Below are 19313 nucleotides of genomic sequence, written 5' to 3'. Positions count from 1 at the left end.
ACATCCTCCATTGTAGGATTGGACCCGAGGAACCGCAGAGTTTAGCAGTCGTAGCGGTCTCAGAGTTAGAGGTAGCCCAGAGTTAGCCAAGCAGTGGCTACAGGTGAGTGGAACTAACTGTACTATTTTACATTCAGAAATGACACGAATCTAGCATGATCCATGCATCATAAAATGCCATGTTATGTATTAGGTTGTATTGCATTAGATTCCACGAATATGCTGCATTGCATAAGCTGATATTTGTGTGGATGAATGTTGGATGATCCTTAGCCCTTGCTAGAGCACAGATACAGAGTTATGGCATGAGATAGCCATACCAGGTCGCCCCTGGATAGTCCAGGTCGCTCCTGGTACTATGAGTGAGACAGCTGGGCTGTCAGATCAGAGCTCAGAGCAGTCCAGGTGAGGCCTCATCGCCCCTGGCACAGTTGGACATGTTATGATATGAGTTCCTTCAGAGTAGTCCAGGTGAGGCCTAATCGCCCCTGGCACAGTTGGACATACTATTATGTATGTAAAGGGCTATGGTGACAAGTTCATCCTTGAGATGATATGTTTGTGATGTGATGCATTTCATGAGAGCATGTAATGAATGAACTGTTTTTATTGTTCCTCCTCACTGGGCTTTAGAGCTCATCCCACTCCCTTAACCCCAGTTTTGCAGGTTCTGAGATAGCTATGGGAAGGAAGTCAAAGTCAGCAAGAGTACAGAGGAAAGTAATGCATGAATGTATGTTTGTAATAGCATAGTGGACATGATGTAATTAACAGCTTAGTTGTCATGTCATGTATCGATATGTACTGTCAGTTACTGGATAGACTTGTGCTTTCTCGAGTGTCTTTGCCATAGTGTGATGTATGATTAATCCCTTTGTACATGTATCCTGTTTTACGTTTCTTGATGAGAAATGTGTGAGTTAGGCTTAACGTATAGCTTTGATGAGATACCGATGGGATGTGTTACAGATTAAAAGGGTTTCAATCCCTTGACCCACAGCAGATAGTAGTCCCTGGTATAGGCCCTGAGGGCCATGTCAGATTGACATATCTGACAGCAGCAGTTAAGCCTACAGAGTTTTACAGGATTGTTGAGTCGTTTTGTATCATGTATGGGATTTATCAGGTACACAGAGAGTATAGTTGGCTGACTACGGGTCCCGGCGGCCTTAAGCCGATCTGGATCCTAGTGCCAGTGATGGTTCGGACCGTTACTAAGGGGTACCGGTTTCCGGGTCATTACAGATTGGTATCAGAGCATAGGGCCTCAAGAGTACGGTGTGTTGAGATATTCCACATCGGAAAGAGGTGTTGTCTTGTATAGGAGGGAAAGCACAATAGGTAAACGCATGTCCACTAGGATAGGATGTGGAGTCCTGTCTTGCCTGATGATGTGAAATGCCATGATGAGCTACATGTGCTAGGAATATGTTTGATATGTGCTGAGGATTCATGTGTTTTCACATGGATCATTTGATGATATTTTTGTGTGCTGTTGTGCTTTTCAGAGGCAGGATGAGAGGAACTCGTCGATCTGCAAGATTGATTGGAGCTCCGCCGGAGAATGAGGACATGGATGTCCATCTCCCTATTCTGCAAAGGGTAACATCAGATAGCTTAAGTAGAGAAGGTACATCAAGGGACCCGAGAAGGTCTGTTGATGCGAGTAGAAGGGGAGTCGTTCAGAGTGGTATGTCAGGGTTTATGAGAGAAAGAGAGAAGGATGACCAGAGTAGAGAGGGCGGCTTTGGTATGAGCGGATTAGGAGGAGATATGGGTGAGTCCCAAGGAGGCACTCAGGCCTCGAGGTTTGTTCCACCTCAGTATCCACCCTACCAGTGGGGGACAGAGTACCCGATGAGAGGTACATCAGAGTTGCCTAGATATCACCCATATCCCACCTTTATGCCCTATCCTCCCTTTTATCCGCCATATCCACCATCATATCCACAGTATACCATGTTTCCACCCTTCTTTTGTTACCCAAGGTCAGTAAACCCTAACCCAGGGCAAGTTGCACCTCCTCCACCACCAGTAGAGCCAGTAGCCCCAGTTATCCAAACACCTAAGCTTAGTTCACCTGGAGAAAGTATGGTGCAACTGACAGATTATTTGAGGTTAGATGTTCCCCAATTTGAGACTGGTGATGACCCTGTTGAGTATCTTAGAATGGTTAAGATGATAACGGATGAGTTGGGAGTCAGTGAGAATAGAGCCATTCAAATGGCAGGGGTCACATTGCATTGTGAACAAGCAAGGGAATGGTTCAACCAGTATGTGGACCCGAGGGTAGAAAGCTTATCCTGGGAGCAGTTTGCTCATGAGTTTGTAGGAGGGGTTTTAGATAGGTCAAGGGCAAGTTCCCATGATATAGTAGATATGGTACAGAAGAGGGAAGCTAGTACCAAACTTGCAGGGACAAGTGATGTTACTCTCTCCCCTCTGCCTGAGGCTGATACAAAGAGGAAGAAAGGAGGTAGAGGCCTCAGGAGATCAAAGAAGAATAAGTTCTGGAAGCAGATCAAGTCTGGTCTGGGAATAGGTGAGGGATCGAGCTCTGGTTTGAACACCTCCAAATGTCCGAGGTGCGGTAGGCCGCACAAGGGAGTCTGTTTAGTAGGGACAACAGCATGTTTCAGGTGCGGACAAGAGGGGCACATAGCACGTGAGTGTTCCACCGCCACTTTGCTAACACAGTCCCAGCAGACAGTCTCAGACAGAGTGGCTCAGCCAGAAGCTCTAGCCATGGCGCAGGGCAGAGGCAGAAGGAGCAGGATCACTCCTTCTTCCACAGGTTCCCCAGGTGAAGGTCCATCAGTGCCAGCACGGATCTTCGCTTTGTCACAGCAGGAGACTGACACGTCGGACATGGCGGTGACAGGTACTTTTCACTTCCATATGTTTTGATGTGTTTGTTCATAGCGACTTTGATGTTTCGCTTTCCTTAGGGCTGTGAGAGCCGTCGAGAGTATGGGTTTGATCACTTCTGGCAGTAGAATGTCCTCTTTGGGTCAAGAGACTCAAGTGTGATCCGTCAGTGGCAGAGTTAGTCTGCCAATAGAGTTGAGTGCCCGTGTTTAGTAGATGCCTTCCAGCTGACCTTGTGGTTCTAGAGTGACTGGTTGATGTCATTCTAGGGGTGGATGGGCTAGCTACTCATCGTACTGCCTTAGATAGCAGAGGCAGAGTAGTCAGACTTTGAGACCAGGATGGATGGATCACAGGTACTGTGTGAGGGGACAAAGTAGAGATGCCTAGAAGTGTGCTAGCAGCCCTAGAGGCTCTTACGTTGTTTAGGAGAGGGTAGCAAAAGTAAGAAATGTGTGAGTTAGGCTTAACGTATAGCTTTGATGAGATACCGATGGGATGTGTTACAGATTAAAAGGGTTTCAATCCCTTGACCCACAGCAGATAGTAGTCCCTGGTATAGGCCCTGAGGGCCATGTCAGATTGACATATCTGACAGCAGCAGTTAAGCCTACAGAGTTTTACAGGATTGTTGAGTCGTTTTGTATCATGTATGGGATTTATCAGGTACACAGAGAGTATAGTTGGCTGACTACGGGTCCCGGCGGCCTTAAGCCGATCTGGATCCTAGTGCCAGTGATGGTTCGGACCGTTACTAAGGGGTACCGGTTTCCGGGTCATTACATCAATAACCTTACTTTTCACTATAATAATATGATTTAATTCATTAAATCACTAATTGACATGTTCGTGTCATCTCAGAAAGAGTATTACCATAAAAAAAATCAATTTCTTTGAATATACAACATGCAAACGGGTTACATTAGTTCAAACACAAAATAGATTATGATTTATAAAAAATAATTATTCTCACATCGTTTTATTCCTTACAAAAATTATTAGGATTTTTCATGCTCATTCGTTAAAAAGAGAACTCGTAGTTCTTTACTTTTATAAACATGTAAAATAAAAGAAAATAATAAAAGGTCTACCGAAAATTATCTCAATAAGGATCTTTTGACTCTTAAGTTAAATTTGAAAACTTTATAATGAAAATTTATATCTAAAAAGTTGCATAAAAGAGAAAGATTTGTTCGGAAAAGAAAAAAGAGAGATGATGGGTTCAAGAACAAAAAATCAATCTCATTTTTACTTTGCGTGAAAATATTTTTTAGTATATTTTCGGTAGAACTCATTACTTAGTTTAAATTGTTTAATATATTATCACAAAAATTGGTGAACTTTTGCAACGAGTAAGAAATTATTATACAAGAGAGTGAAAGAGAAGGTTGATAGGTTTTGGGTTTTGGGTTTTGGGTTTCTCTATCTTGAATGGCAGAGGATACCATACTTTTAGATGGAGTCTATTATTTATTTTAAATTATTTAATATATTATCATAAAAATTCATAAACTTTTGCAACTAGTTTTAGCAAGAAACTGTTATATAAGAGAAAGCGAGAGAGAATGTTGCTATGTTTTTGCTTTTGATTTTTTCTACCTTGGACACCATGTTTTGATTTTGTTAATTTGAGATTCTTTTTCCTCCGTGATCTCTTATTTTGGTAGTTTATAATGTTAGATGTTTTCTTTTCCTAAATCCAGTGTTGAGGTCCTTTCGGTATTTTTTTTTTTTTAGTTTAAGGTTTAATCGGAGTATCTTTTCATTTATATTAGTGGTTGCATATGGCATTAGAAGATGGTGAAACAGGAGATACAATTGGAAGTGTGAAGCGACCCCTCCTAAGCAATTTGAGAATGTGATATGGTGTCGTTTCTCTCTTGTGTTATCAATGAGTTTTGGTTGTAATTTCTCAAGCATGTATCCCTGAGTTTTTTTTAAGGGTTTTCTTTCAAATGAGAACTTTTTTTTTCTTGAAGCTTGTGGGTTGTTTTGAGAGCTTTAGGGTTTTGTTGCTAATACTTGTGGTTATTCGATGCAATCCTCCTCTCTCTGTATGGATTGGTTGGTAATTATTTTTTCAGGTGGTTTGGTCCTATTGATCCTAGTTTTATAGGTTCGGTCCACTAAAACTATTGAGCTTACGAATCTTTCATAAGTGGGCTTGGATTCTTATTTGGGTCGGGTATTCTTATTACCCTAATAAGCCTGTACTTTGTGGTCGGTTTGAACTTTTAAATGCATCTACCATTATATGTTAAAAAAAATGTTATATAATCAATCAACTTCGATTGCTATATATTTCTCTAGTTCAACCTTTATTCTACTTATTTAACTTATTCGATTGAATTAGGGGTCGAACATTTAATATAAAATAAAATGATGATATTTTTATAAAAAGAAAAAAAAGAATATTAACATAAAAAGCTAAACTTTTGTGAGTTACGGCGATTAATCCAAATCTTTAATTTTTAATATTACAAATTAAATTCTCAGACGTTTTAATGATTCTATGCAAATTCAAAATCAAAGTTCAAAAACAGTGTTCATAGTGACGTCGCATACTATATGTCATTTTTTATTATTTTTTTATTATTTTTTTATTATTTTATTGTGAGACTTGCATGCCACATCAGATAAATATTTTTTAAAATAAGTATAATTGACATAAGAAAAAATTAAATATTTATGACTTTTTTAAATTAATCCCAAAACTTTTAACGACTGATATGAAAGGTCAAAATTTCAAACTTTGATAATTTTAATTTTAATCTAATGGTATTATTGCAATTTTCCACAATAAAAATAGCTAAGGTCTCTAAATTTCCTTTTTAAATACTTTTCACTTCTTAACTTTTCTCAAGAAAAAAAAAAAAAAGATACAAGCTAAGATTTTTCAATAACACTCATTGTATTAAAAATAAAATTGTCAAAAATTTTAAATTTTGACTTGTCATTGGTGATAATTAAAATTTTAAATTATGTGCAGAAGTCGAAAATGTTTGATATTTTTTTTATGTTAATTGACCTCTTTAAAAATGCCTGTAGGTTTATAAGAAAATAATATATATATATATATATATATATATATCTACATCAGTATAAACATTTTTTTAATTTTAAATTTAAATAAAATTGTTAAAACATTTAATAATTTAGATTGCAATGCCAAAATTTAAAAATTTAAATTAAATTGCCCAAATTCGTAAAAGTTTAAATTATTTTCATGCCAATATTCCAAAAAAACTTCTCGATTAGGGAGTATTTGATCGGTTTGGTTTAAAATCAAATCGAACCAAATAAATTAAAAATTAAAATTTTGATATTTATAAAAATTGAATCGAATCGACTTTGATCAGAAATTGAATTTAGTCTGATTCGATTCTATTCTATTCGATTTGATTAGTTTAAATTTTTAATAAATTTATATTTTTTTAGTATTTTAAAATTAAATTAGAATATTTTAATCTTAATTGATCTAATCTTTTTATATTATTGAAAATAATATACTATTATCACTAATTCAATTTTTTTAATTTTTTTATCAAAATCGAATTAAATTAAAATAATTGAAATTCTCAAAATTAAAAATTAAACCGAATCAAAATAAATAAAAAATCAAATTAAAATTTTAAATTAATTCGATTCGATCGATTTTTTCAATTTAAATCAAATAACGGCGACTCATATTCATTGAATAAACTTTTAAAATATACAATATTTCACCGTAAAATATATACACCTTTATTATTTTTTTTTCTATAAATAAGATCAGGCAAGAAAGGATGAGGAGGTTCCCCTCCTCGTCTCTCACTTATATTCTCTCTTTTTTTGTCTTAAAATTATTTTAATTATTTTTTATATTAATAAAAAATCAATTCAAATTTAAAAATTAATATCTATGATGAGTTTTGAAAGAATTTAAATTTTTATACATTTAATACCCATTATTCAAACCTGTTTTTAAAAATAATTATTTAATTTATAACATATATTATCTTATGAAACATTTATATTTTCTTATATATTTTAATTTAAAAAATAGAATAGTAAAACTATCAAAATTTAAAGAATTATTCAGATAATAATAGCTGAATTTAAAAGTGACTCAAAGTAATTTAATATAAATTTTAATCAGAGTTTAGAACGGATTTAATATTAATATTAAAAATAAAAATTAAATATGCTGATTTTTAAAAATTCTTTTTTGAATATAAACTCTGATTAAAAATATAAATCTTGTTTGGCTGAGATAATTCAGTTAAAGAATTTAAAATTTTCAGACGTGTGAAAATTGTTTCTATCTGATTAGTATTTTGTTATTGACTTTTCAAAAAGAAATAATTTATTTATTTTGATCTAATTAAATTATTTATTAAAAAGTGATTTCTTATAAAATAAGACATTTAAAATCAAATAAAATCATAGAAAATAGTGATCTCAGTTACGACACTTCTCCACTTATTTTAATAAATAAATAGGAATAGGATATATAATAACAATGGCAATCCTGCTAATATAGTTTTAGAAGAAAATTTACATAAAGAAGACTATGTTCAATAGGTCAAATACGTCGAAGGGAGGCCAACCTTTTTTCAAGATCCTCAACATCAGAAGAGTCAGCACTGCAATTAATTAAGATAAATTATTAAAATAAGCGAAGCCTACGTTGTACTAACAAAATCAAAGAAATTGCCAAAAACTATTGCAACCAAGTCCAAGTGTGTTATTTTCTTACAAAAACCCAACCACCAACACAAAACCAAAACCTCCGGCAATTAAAAAAACTAAAGTATTTTTTCACCCAAAAAATATCTATTTGTAAAAAAAAAAAATAAATAAATAAATAAATAAATTTTTAAAACATTCCATCAAGCACCTAATTTCTCCAAAATTAGAATTAAGTGGATTTTAATATGCCAACAGTGGTAATAAGCTATGTGGAAAATAGACCTGAAAGTGAAAAAAAAAAAAAAAATCTCCCTTTTAAATTACTTAAAGCCCTAATTTTTAATTTTAGATCCTTAAATCCCAAATAGCTAAGCCATTGACCCTCACGATATCCATAACTCTCTGTGTGTACCGCTTTCTCTTCTCCCTCTCTCATGGCTTACTAATTTTGCAAAAAAAGAAAAAAATAAATAAAAGGCTAAGCTCTTCCTCTCTTCCTCTCTTCCTCCTCCTCCTCCTCCTCCTCAACAACATTAACAACACTAGTAAAAGTCAACGATGAGTACTTCACTCGTAGTAGCTGTCGGTGGCTTTGCATCTTCAAAATTGTTTTTCCATTGCAGGCTTATGTTGTTTATATGGGAAGCAAAAGTACTAGAGAAACTCGACCACATATAAGGGGTTATGCGACTTTTCTCTCGGTAAGCTCATTCACTAATGTACGTTGTTTCCCATAATGAGAAAGAAAAATCAAAGAATTCCTAACAACCTGCGTCATCAGTTGGAGAAAGGGGCCACCTCAGGTGTGCCAGCAGGGAATGGAAAAGGTTGTTGAGGAAAGGGAGGATGGTGAAGAGGTTGTCAGAGGGGGATGTAGGTGTAGATCAAGAGAAAGAGAATGGAGGACAGGATAGGTGGAGGAGGTTTGGGCCTAAAGTTATTGAAGAAGAGCGAAATAGTGATCTCCCTCATAACACTTATTATTATAGAAATATAGTAATATAATCAAAATAGCAATCTTGATAATACACTTTTAGGACAAAATTTACATGGAATAATACTATATTGAATAGGTCTGAGAATCGCTTTCTAGCTTAGATACGTCGAAGGGAAGCCAACCTTTTTTCAAGATCCTCAACATTAGGAGATTCAACACTGCAATTAATTAAGATAAATTGTTAAAAGAAAAATCTTCAAAATAAAAAACTACTGCAAATGATTTTTTTAACTAAAACCCAGCCACCAACACAAAACCTCCATCAATTAAAGAAACTAAAAGTATTTTTCTATCAGAAAATACCTATTTATTAAAAAAAAAACAAATTTTAATATCAAATATAAGGGATTTTGCGACTTCTCTCTAGACGCAAGCTCATGTGCTATTGTACGACGTTTCCCATCATGAGGAAGAAAAATCAAACGATCCGTAACAATTTGTGTCATCAATTGAAGAAAAGGGCGATCTCAAGTGAGCCGGCAAGGAATGGAGAAGTAGGAAGAGATGGCTAGCGGTTTTGGTGGAAAGGGAGGTTGGTGATGAGGTTTTCAGTGAGGATGTAGGTTCTATCAAGAAGACGTGGATCGAGGGCAGGATGGGGGGAGTAACTATAGAGACGGCACAAGGAAATAGAGTAATTAGGCACAGTTAGTGGCAGAGTATCCTTCTTCTCTTCCTTCCTCTCTCTACATTCTCGATTCTTCTATTCTTCAAGGCAGAGTATCCTAAACAGGGTATCTGCTGACAGTAAGCCTCTTTTCTCTTATCAATTTACATTACAGAGTCTAGAGTTGGGGTTTGCTAGAGTTTCGATTGAAATGAATATCAATGGGGAATTTCTTGATAAAATTGTGTTAGATGATGAGAGGGATGTATATGGCAGAGAATTGAGTATGAGTGGAAACCAATCAAATGTCACAAAGGTATTGGCATGAAGCAATTAATTGTAGCACAAAAAAGAATATAAAGAGGGGGATGGTAAAAGCGAGGAGAATGTTCTAAAAGGAAAGGAAGTGGAGATTTTCAATATGGGAAGGGAGAATAAGGGTATTGAATATAAAATAAGAAATAAGATAATTAGCGATGATCTTTGTGAGGAATAGGAATACACAAAGGAAAGGAAGTCCTAGGTTAACTAATGTGGTGTTATTGGAGACATGAGTGACGGAAGGAAGGGAGAATTCCCTGTTAGAGGACTATGATAGGTACTTGGAACATTGGGGTCTAAATGACCCCAAGAAGCAATCAGAGGTCCACTCCCTGATTATGAGAAATAAGTTGATATTAGGAATAATGGAAACTAGAGTGAGGTCAATAATAAAGGGTTTGAGAATGTTAGGGTGGAGTTTTATACATAACTACCAATTTGTTGAATTGGAAGAATTTGGATTGGCTATAATCCTTACTAGTTGCAAATCCAAACGGAACTCTCAACTTATCAAATCATTCATCTATGAGCAAGCAATTCTAGTATAGAGAGAAGAAGGTTGTAGGAGGTAATCATTCATATTGCTAGTGTGGGCCTTGAATGATTCAAAGTGATTTCAAAATTATTCTATCTGTTTGGTAGAGTGTTGGAGGTTTAAGAATGGATAGCTCCAATGAAGAATTTAAGGAGTGTATTGTTGGAATGCTAGAATCTGCAGAAATTTGGATAGATATAAATAAATTTAGCACGGGTTAAGGCATTTGATTTTCTGAATTTGAAGCTAGGGTGGCTGGGTTGTTTGATCAGAGACTCTCCCCTTTTAGTCAACTTGCGTATTGAGAAGGAGGTGATGTGATGAATGTTCCTTTCATATTTTTTTAATATGTGGGTTACCTATCCTAAATTTCGTAATACTGCGAAGAGGGGTAAATTTCGTAATGCTATGTTCAGGCTGAGGGGTAAATTTAAAGACCTAAAAGGATAGTTTAAGATTTCTCTCAGATATTGATGTAGGAATATGGTTGAGCAACTACAAATTAATCAGAAGAAGGATCCTAGTAATGAGCCTTTAATTGATGAGGAGAGAGCTGTTGTGATTCAGTTTAGGAGATTGTCGAAAAAGGATGAAGATTTTTATAAAAACAAAAATCTAGATTATCCTATATTAAATTAGGGGATTAGAACACTAGATACTTCCATAATTCCTTAAAAATCAAGAATGTGAGAATTAAGATTTCTAGCATTACTCTATTTGGTGGGGTTGTGAACTTGTGATCTATAATTCCATGAAAATCAGGAATGTGAGAATTAAGATTTCTAGCATTACTCTATTTGCTGGGGTTGTGAACTTGTGATTACTAAAGCAAGGTGCTATTAAGCATGCTATAGTAGAATACTACTAGAAATTAATGAGAGCTACGGTTCAAAACAGACGATATGATGATATTTTGGTTATAGCTTCTAGTCCTGTTGTGGTCAATTGGAGTTGATAAAGCTCCATAGATTGATGGGCTTAGAATGTAGGGGATGATTAGGATGCTTACTATCTACAATGGGTAAAGTCCTTGACAAAATTATTAATCAAAGTCAATTTGACATTATTCTTGGTTGAAGAATAACGGCTAATATTTCTGCTTACCCATGAAGGGATAGGAACTACAATAGGGAAAGTGCGCCTCCTAGGTGTGCTACGAAGGTATATGGGAAAGTATATGACTCTGTTAGTTGGATTTTATTGATGAGGTAATGTTGGGTTTAAAGTTCCCTCTTACATTTGTTAATTGGGTTATGCAATGTGTGAGGACACCCTGGTATTAAGAAAGGCATACAATTCTATCCTTGTGAATAGGAGTCTTGAGGGTTTCTTTCTTGGTAAGAAGGGTGAAGCAAGTCCTATGTTTTTTGTTAATAATGGAGTATTTCTCTAGGTTGGTGACTGGAATTGTAAGGAGATTAAGCTTAATCCCCTTTGTTTTACTGATACTCCTTTCTTATTCAATCATAGGGTACAATTTTGTTGGTGTATTAGCTATTGCTTTGTTGCAATGTGAAGTTGTGTCTGGTTTACAGTTGAATGAGAATAAAAGTTGTGTATTTCTCTAATATGAATGAGGGGTCAGACACAGATCCTGCAGATGCTGAAGTTTAGAGAAGGCAAGCCCGTGAAATATCTTCGCCTGACTCTAGTCTAGTATCTACTTCAATTCTTCAACAACTAAGGAACACTACTAGAAACTTGTCAACAGAATTACTGCCAGAATAAACTATTGGGCTGCAAAGCATCTTTCATATGTTGGTAGGGTGTTTGTTAATCAATTCTATATCAAGAAGAATGATGTTGTGTTTTTGTGCTTCCAAAAGCTGTGATCAAAGAAATAGATAAAAGACTAGAGTGCCCAGAAAGTAGTATGGGGGCAATGTGGCAAGATAAGGATTGCACGTTGAAATTTGAAGCAGGCTTGGGCATTAAAGATTCAGTATCCTAGAATAAAGTTGTTGTGGATAAATTGATTTGGGAACTGCTAACTTCTAAAGTTCTTTATGGGAAGTTTGGGTGGCTAGGAACAAGTTGAATCACCCAAGTATTCAGAGCATTACCAAACCTCTGGATGCTAGCTGGGATTGGACGGAGGAACCTGGTTAAGTTTGAGAGGTTCTTTTAAGCAGTTCTATGACTATAAGCTTTGGGGGGGGGGGGGGGGGGGTGAATGTTCTTTTTAGTTTGACCCATGCTTAGATGGTTGAAGTGTTAAGGGTCTTCTCTAACTTTTGCAGATGCTGACATCCCAAAACAAGCCAAGGTGAAAGAGTACTGGACGCATGGAGCCTGGAGTTTGCCTCACCCCATTGATTTTGAGACTGCAGCTACTTTGGAGGAGGTTAGGAATCATAGTGTACATGCAAAGAGAGAGGATATTATTACTTGGAAGTTGTCTTCTTCTAGCCAGTATACAATTGAAAGTGCTTGAAAGACAATTAGGACCAGAAGCAACATAATTTCTTGGTGTAAGTTGGTTTGAGATAAACATATTATTCCCAGACAGTTTATTTATTCTCTGGTGAGCTATTGATGAGGAGGTTGGCTGTGAGGAGAGGCTTCTTAGATGGAGGCTGGTTGAGGATAGTTTGTGCCAATTCTGTCATGTGCAAGAAAAAAGTGCGAGTCATTTTTCAAATGTCCCTTTTCCTCCAGGGTATGGACTGTGGACAGCAATTCTGCAAGCGTTCCATATTCAGACTTGTGTTGGTGGAGAAGAGAAGTGAGTTGGTTTTCGTGCAAAGCTGTGGGAAGTTGCAGAGGGTTGCCTTCAATGCAACTGTTTACTTTATTTGGATGGAGAGGAACAGTGTGATTTTTAAGTGAAGGCTGATGTGAACGGAGTTATTCATAAGATTGTTTCTCGTGTAAACATTAAATTGACATACTTGTATAGCTCCATGGATTGGGACCAACAGTATAGAAATTGAGTTGCTTTGGCTGGGTTGGGGTTTGTTGGGGTTGCTGTTTTCTTTTCTGGTTTGTACAGTATTCATTTGTTCGTCGCTTTGGTTTGCAATAAATTTCTTGCTTACCAAAGAGATAAAATGAAAACTATTTATCACTAATGTTACTAATGACTCTTGGGATGTGGTCTTCTAATAACATAAAATCCACTTAACATTTTTTGATAATGGGATTTAATCCAAGGTAAAATATTTGATACCTTTTAACAGCATTAGAAGCATTCTTTGACGCGATCCGTCCCTTTGGAGCTGAAGATAACTGTCGAGAAAAAGGGGAACAAAATTAGACATAATTTGGTTACACTTTGTGGACATTAAGAGAATACAAGAATTAAATTGTGTGAGATGGTCAAAACATTTGCACATTTACCTGAGATGCAATATCGACACCAATCTCATCAAGCACCTAGAGTTTAACTTATTCAGGTTAGACATGTGTTGGCACCTTCAAAATAAAACTAAAAGAGGGGGAAAAGAGGCTGCAGATATTTCACCTGGTTAGTAAGCTCCTCTGTTTCTTCTTCAGCCTCATCTTTGTCTAAAGTTTCATCAATAGACTCGGACATCATCTCAATCTGCCAAAAAAAAAAAGACAATATTAAATATTCCAAGTACGCCATACGGTAAAATCCCATTAATTAATATTGATGTATTATGTTCAACATCTTGATAGGACTTGAAGAAACACTGCCTGAGTGAGTGCCTGTCATTTCCTTCAAAACTTTCTTTTCCTAAGGGCTAGCCATTTGATTGTAATAATTGTATTGGAGCAAGAATTGTAGGAGAGTGCAGCCAGAGGAGATGAAAGGGAGAAAGGTGATAAAACAAAGAAAATATTACCGTCATATCCAGTTGTGCTGACTGCTTCTGGAATTCTTTTATTACTTTAGCTTGTTTTGCAGGAGCCATTTGCTGGAAAAAAGGAAAAAAAAAAAAAAAAGATATAGTGATATCAGTTATTGAATCTATCACAACTATGCTTTACACACTTCCGAAAAGTAGAAAAAGTAAAGACATCAAACTACACTGAGGAACAAGTTCCAGCATAGGCAACAAACTCCAGTTTAGAAATCTGTCACTAACTCACTATGTAGTTAGACAAAATTTTATCTTATGCAACAACTAGCATGTTTTGACATTTGTACCACTCATCCATCTGTCAACATGAGGACCATAAGTTAAATTATGAATTCGGACAGTTGAGTCTCCAGTGCAAATATTGCAATAATTGTACCAGTTTAATAAATCTGTCACTGAAGCAGACTCAATAGAGATTATTAATTAACACATCCACTGAATTCCAACTTTTCTTATGACATTCTAAGTTTTAAGGTTCCTTTGTAGATATATGAATTTTGATTGACTGTATATATCAAAAGCAGGGGACAACTAATGAGGAAAAAAAATTCAATTATACCTTATTCATAGCGACCATAGCCTTAGTTGCTCCTTTCATCCCTGTAGAAATTGATGTGCTAGCATATAGCGCCTGTAAACCAAGAGACAACCATTTATATTACAAAACAAAAATAAAAGACACAAAATTGATTCATCATCTTAGTAACTATATTTTGCTGATAGGAAAACGACCTGTGTATGGGTAGCTACACCTCTAATTTGGGCACGACTTCCTTGCAAGTTTGTTATTTGTTGCCGCAGCCGAACAAGTTGACGTGCTAAGATTTTAGTAGCAGCCTATGTAAATGCTTGCACAAAAGTATTTCAATTCAAGCTGAAGAACTTATTGAGCATGAGTTGACTAAAATGGTTTAAAAAAAAGGCACTGCCCATATATGTCCAGTAAAAGTCAATACATTCCAATCAATATGTGGTTATATTTATCATATTGAGGTTTCAATTGATATATCCTTTTAAATCATTAGAAACCAACTGAAGCAGATGCAAACAAGTTTAATGCATTCATCGTAATGCACAAGGTCAGATGAACTTGGACACTACTGATTGGTAGTCCAAATCGTGTCAACAAGATCATTTAACAGTCAATTATGATTCTGTTTAGCTTAGTTGCTCTTACTTCTTTAGGTGACTAAAGTTTATACAGGTCATAGTCTCATAAGTCATAAGTGGTTGCTTTTGCACGTATAGGACCTCCTTCAACAGAATTGCAGTTTATTTATATAACACCATTATCATAGTTCAAATTGACAATCAAAATTGCAAGGAAAAGGGCTAAATGTTTCACTTGCCAGTTAAAGAAAAATTGTCATGAATGCTCATTTAAAAATTAATCATAGTGATAGCATGTAGCAAATAATGTCAGAATAACTAAGGTTCTCAGCAAAGTTAAAGTAAGATGGTTCACCAGTTAATCTTAATTTGGAGGAGTTCCATGACAAATAAGACTCAAATCAAGCTTCTTAGGTTTCTAGCGTTTTTACAAATAAGTCTTGTTACTGAGCAATAGAAGTTAAATACATATAGTGACTGACAAGAACAATAATGTGATCCAACTGAAAATGATGAATATATGATATGGTAGCAAAAGATTGAACAATAACTGACAAGACAGTAATGAAAGATCATCCCCTAAATCTTAATAGCTACTAGGTTACAGCTCATGTCCATCACTACTTTATGTTCATGAAAAAACAAACTTGCCTCATTTCCAGTTTTTGCTGTTTGCTTGATCTCTGCCACCAACTTCTTTTCCTGAATTGCATACAAGAGTAAAATTAGGAGTATTATTGACCAATTAGACCTCCAAAACATATCAGTGATGATAACATACCTCTAATTGAAGAGATGCAATTTCACGTTCAATACCTAGAAAAGACAAGGGAAAAAGAATTGCATGATTGTTATAAGCAATATCTATAGGAAAGGCTTATTTGTGTGTTAGAAGTGTTTCTTTTCATGATATTTCTTAGCGCTTCAAAAATTGATTCTAGAGCCTATTTAAAAGCAAAAGTTTAATATTTAAAAAGAGCATGTATGAGTAAGGCATTTAAGAAACAACATTGATCATTCAAGTTTTATGTAGATAATTTTGGCAATTGGGACCAGTTAGCCATGAGCAACTTGAACAAAATTCAAGCACAGAGGAGGATAGCTGATAGCTGGTAGCTGGTAATACACATACACACACACACACACACACACACGCACACACACTTTATTAGTCTTTTTTTCTTCCTTGTTCAAATGTAGCATGAGTTTTTAGCCTAAACTTCATCAGAATTGGTTGTTATCTATAGCTTGACAAACCAAAATATCCACAGGCAAGCTTCGTGGCTAAGAGTTATTTTTAAATGCATAAACACAATTTCCTATAAGAAAGTCATATTATAGGTTTTGCTAGGATCCTATTATACTTCAAGGTTTTTTTTTTCTTTTAAAAAATATTTTAAAAAAAACATGTTTCCTTCAAGTTCTTTAATCTGAGAATTTCACGGACATGACCCTTATTTGCAAGAACTTGACTTTCAACTTGTATCTTGATAAAACTTTCGTTTAAATTTGTTGAACCAAAAATTTCCTAGAAAGCAATATTATTTTCCCCCTTTAGCAACATTAGACGAGAATTTAATTTGTGAAGATAATAATAAAAGCACACGTACCTCTGGTGGCAACAGCCATTTCTCTCTTACTAACCCTGAGGGAATCTGTCAAAATCAGAACAACGATTCAAACATTTTGCTCTAATATATGCAATCCAGACACAAAATAAGCTGCAAAACTAGCAATGCCAAACAAAACTTTCCCTTCCATTTGATTGTTGACAATACACTCTGTAAATCAAACTCCAAAATCTAGTGGACCAGATTAATTCAAAGTGAACAAATTCTATAACTTTTCACAATTCACATACTTTCTGGTCGAAGAAAATAATGTTAAGCTCGTTTCCATGAAAATACAAGCAAACCCATAAAGACTAAAAAAATTCACAACCAATGCAGAAGATTTTAACAATTACAAACTTGAATGATCCAGCAAAACCCTAATTACCAGTTTTCTTCCCGTAAAAACAATACAAGATATACCCATTTTCCATTCCATCCCATTTCTATTTTCTCGAGCACCAAACACTTAAACAAGCAAATTTCACTGACAGAGGGACTAATCTATGTTAAACCAAGTACCTTTAGGAGAGGTTTTCTTCTTGAAGATGTTCATGGTGATCAGTGAAAAATCCTCCTTTCGGCACTTCCTCACTTTTCCTCAGCTCCTTCTGTAGAAAATGCAACAGCCCTAGTTCTATTTATGCCAAGTGAATCTTTTTATTGCAGATCTTTCTTTCCCTCTTCAGCTTTTCTTTCTTTTTTTTTTTTTCAATGGAACTCAAAAGCAGAGAGTGTGACGTGTGTGAGTGTGAAAATAGTGGACGCCATTGGGGAGCGTGCTCGGGGCTTCCAAATATCAACGCTTCTAGTCCAACTAGCCGTTATAACTCTCTTCATTTACCATAATGCCCCTTTAGAGGGAAATATTAAAAAAAGAGACAGAAACTATAATTTAATATACGTATGACCATATTAATAAATTAATAAAAAAAATATTACTTAATTTTTAATATTATAAAAAAAATATTAATTAATATTTTAATTTTATAAAAATATAGTAAAATATTTTTAATATTTTAAAAATTTTAATAATTAATTTTTTTATTAATTTTATTAATTAAATATTATAAAAAATTTAAAATGTCTTTTATATGAAATAATTAATTAATAAATTTTTTAAAATTTAAGAGATTAATTAATAAATTTTTTAATATTATAGAAATTAAATAATAAAATATTTAATAATAAAATTAATTAATAAATTTTGAAAATATTAAAATATTTTAATATATTTTTAAAATTAAAAAATTAATTTTTTTATATTATAAAAATTAAATAAAAAATTTTTTAAATTAATTTTTTATGTAATTTATTTTACGTTGCAGGTTTGACGGATTATATATTTTTGAATACTCTATTTTAATTAAATTTTAATATAATAAATTTTGACAATATAATTAAATTTAAAATGAGTTTGAATTTAATAATTATTAACTCTAGCGTGTTTAAATCCGATAAGAGTCTTATATATATTATTCATTACTCGAAATAACTTATATGAATAATTAATTTAATATAGAATATATTTTTATAATAATATTTATTTTTTATATATTTATTTAAAAATTAAAGTGTAAACATTTTTTAAAATATAAAATTTTTTAAATGAAACTTATTAATAAAAATATTTTTATATAAATTATTAATTAGGAAAAATTATTTTTTAGTCCCTGAGATTTAACGTAATTAATACTTATGTCTCTCTATTTTTGCGACCCAACACTTAAATCCATCACTTTCTCTTCCGTTCAAATTCGTAGTCTTTCCGTCCAAAATAGCAGTTTGGTCAAAGAATCAAAGGTGAGAGGTGAAAATTTTTTTCTAAAAATGCGCTTAATGAACTTATTAAAACCCCCTCAACCTGAAATCTCTCGATCTTTCTTCTCTTTCATATCTTCTCCATTTCTTTTTGCCCATTGCTGATTCTCTTTTTTTTTTTCTTTTCTCTTTTCCATCTTTTTCTCCATCACGAATTTGATATTTGGTACCACAGTAATTATATATGAAATTAAATCTTGTCAACTATCAAGACAATCAAGTTAACCACCCAGATCTCACAATGGATTATAGGTGGGGAAAGACTTGGAAAGAAAATTTTCAACGTTGAGTAGAGAAAATTATTCAGACAATAAGATGCAAATGAAAAGATGTCAAACAGCTTGGATCTAACACAAAACTGAAAAATTTTCGTTCTAATATTAAAACCAACATCACAAAAATAATCAAACACCAAAATCCAAACTCAAAAGTTACAACTTTCAGAGAATAACATAACAAAAGAGAAAAAAAGATAGCAATCATAGAGACCCAAAATTGAAAAAAAAAAAGTACTAGAAGCTGAAAAGAAAATAAATTGAAGAATAAAGTTGACACAGGAAATTACTTGAAAATCAAAGGGAGTTACCATTTTCCTTTCCTAAGGAAGAGAGAATCAAGTTCAATCTTGCAATAGATTCGCTTCAATTTTTTCCATTAACTTCAAATAATTTTAATCAAATTTTTTTAGTTCACCTGTCATATTATCTAGACTAATAATATCAGGTGAAAATAAGTGATATTTTTATTTTAAAATATATAATAAAATATTTATAATATTTTAAAAAAATTATTAATTAATCTCTTTAAGTAAATATTTTATTATTTATTATTTATATTTTATATTTTTACAAACTAATCTTTAATATTTATAAATTTTGATATCTTATTTTTTGTAATAAAATAATAAAATAAAAAATCTTGATACAATTCCCATCCAATTTCAAGC

At 33.8% G+C, this 19313-nt stretch overlaps 1 protein-coding gene and 1 long non-coding RNA gene across 3 annotated transcripts; one reads left to right on the top strand and one right to left on the bottom strand.

Annotated features, from left to right (window-relative positions):
* Nucleotides 1-7396: 7396 nt before the first annotated feature.
* LOC110603609 (vacuolar protein sorting-associated protein 2 homolog 2) lies at nucleotides 7397-17328 on the bottom strand. 2 transcript variants are annotated; one of them, XM_021741401.2, is made up of 12 exons: nucleotides 17069-17328; nucleotides 16547-16591; nucleotides 15718-15752; nucleotides 15588-15638; nucleotides 14559-14663; nucleotides 14386-14457; nucleotides 13809-13880; nucleotides 13463-13543; nucleotides 13339-13374; nucleotides 13169-13227; nucleotides 8659-8694; nucleotides 7397-7493 (listed from the first exon to the last, which is right to left on the bottom strand). In XM_021741401.2, the coding sequence occupies exons 1-12, from the start codon at nucleotides 17100-17102 to the stop codon at nucleotides 7433-7435; spliced, it is 687 nt and encodes a 228-aa protein (XP_021597093.1). In that variant the 5' UTR covers nucleotides 17103-17328; the 3' UTR covers nucleotides 7397-7432. The 2 variants fall into 2 exon arrangements, with proteins under 2 accessions (XP_021597093.1, XP_021597094.1); XM_021741402.2 differs by lacking the exon at nucleotides 8659-8694.
* On the top strand, nucleotides 8551-16349 carry LOC110603612. Its single transcript, XR_006348939.1, has 2 exons — nucleotides 8551-12117; nucleotides 12240-16349. It is a non-coding gene; the product is annotated as an uncharacterized LOC110603612 (long non-coding RNA).
* Nucleotides 17329-19313: the final 1985 nt, after the last annotated feature.

This window comes from Manihot esculenta, chromosome 16 (genome assembly GCF_001659605.2).
Source record: "Manihot esculenta cultivar AM560-2 chromosome 16, M.esculenta_v8, whole genome shotgun sequence".
NCBI lineage: Eukaryota > Viridiplantae > Streptophyta > Magnoliopsida > Malpighiales > Euphorbiaceae > Manihot > Manihot esculenta.
This window is presented reverse-complemented; position numbering and strand designations above follow the sequence as displayed.

Coding starts and splice junctions, on each gene's coding strand:
- LOC110603609 (XM_021741401.2), bottom strand. CDS start 17,102: ATGAACATCTTCAAGAAGAAAACCTCTCCTAAAG. Junction 15,639..15,717: donor TTGCATCTCTTCAATTAGAG/GTATGTTATCAT, acceptor TATGCAATTCAG/GAAAAGAAGTTGGTGGCAGA. Junction 7,494..8,658: donor GTTGAGGATCTTGAAAAAAG/GTTGGCTTCCCT, acceptor AATTAATTGCAG/TGCTGACTCTTCTGATGTTG.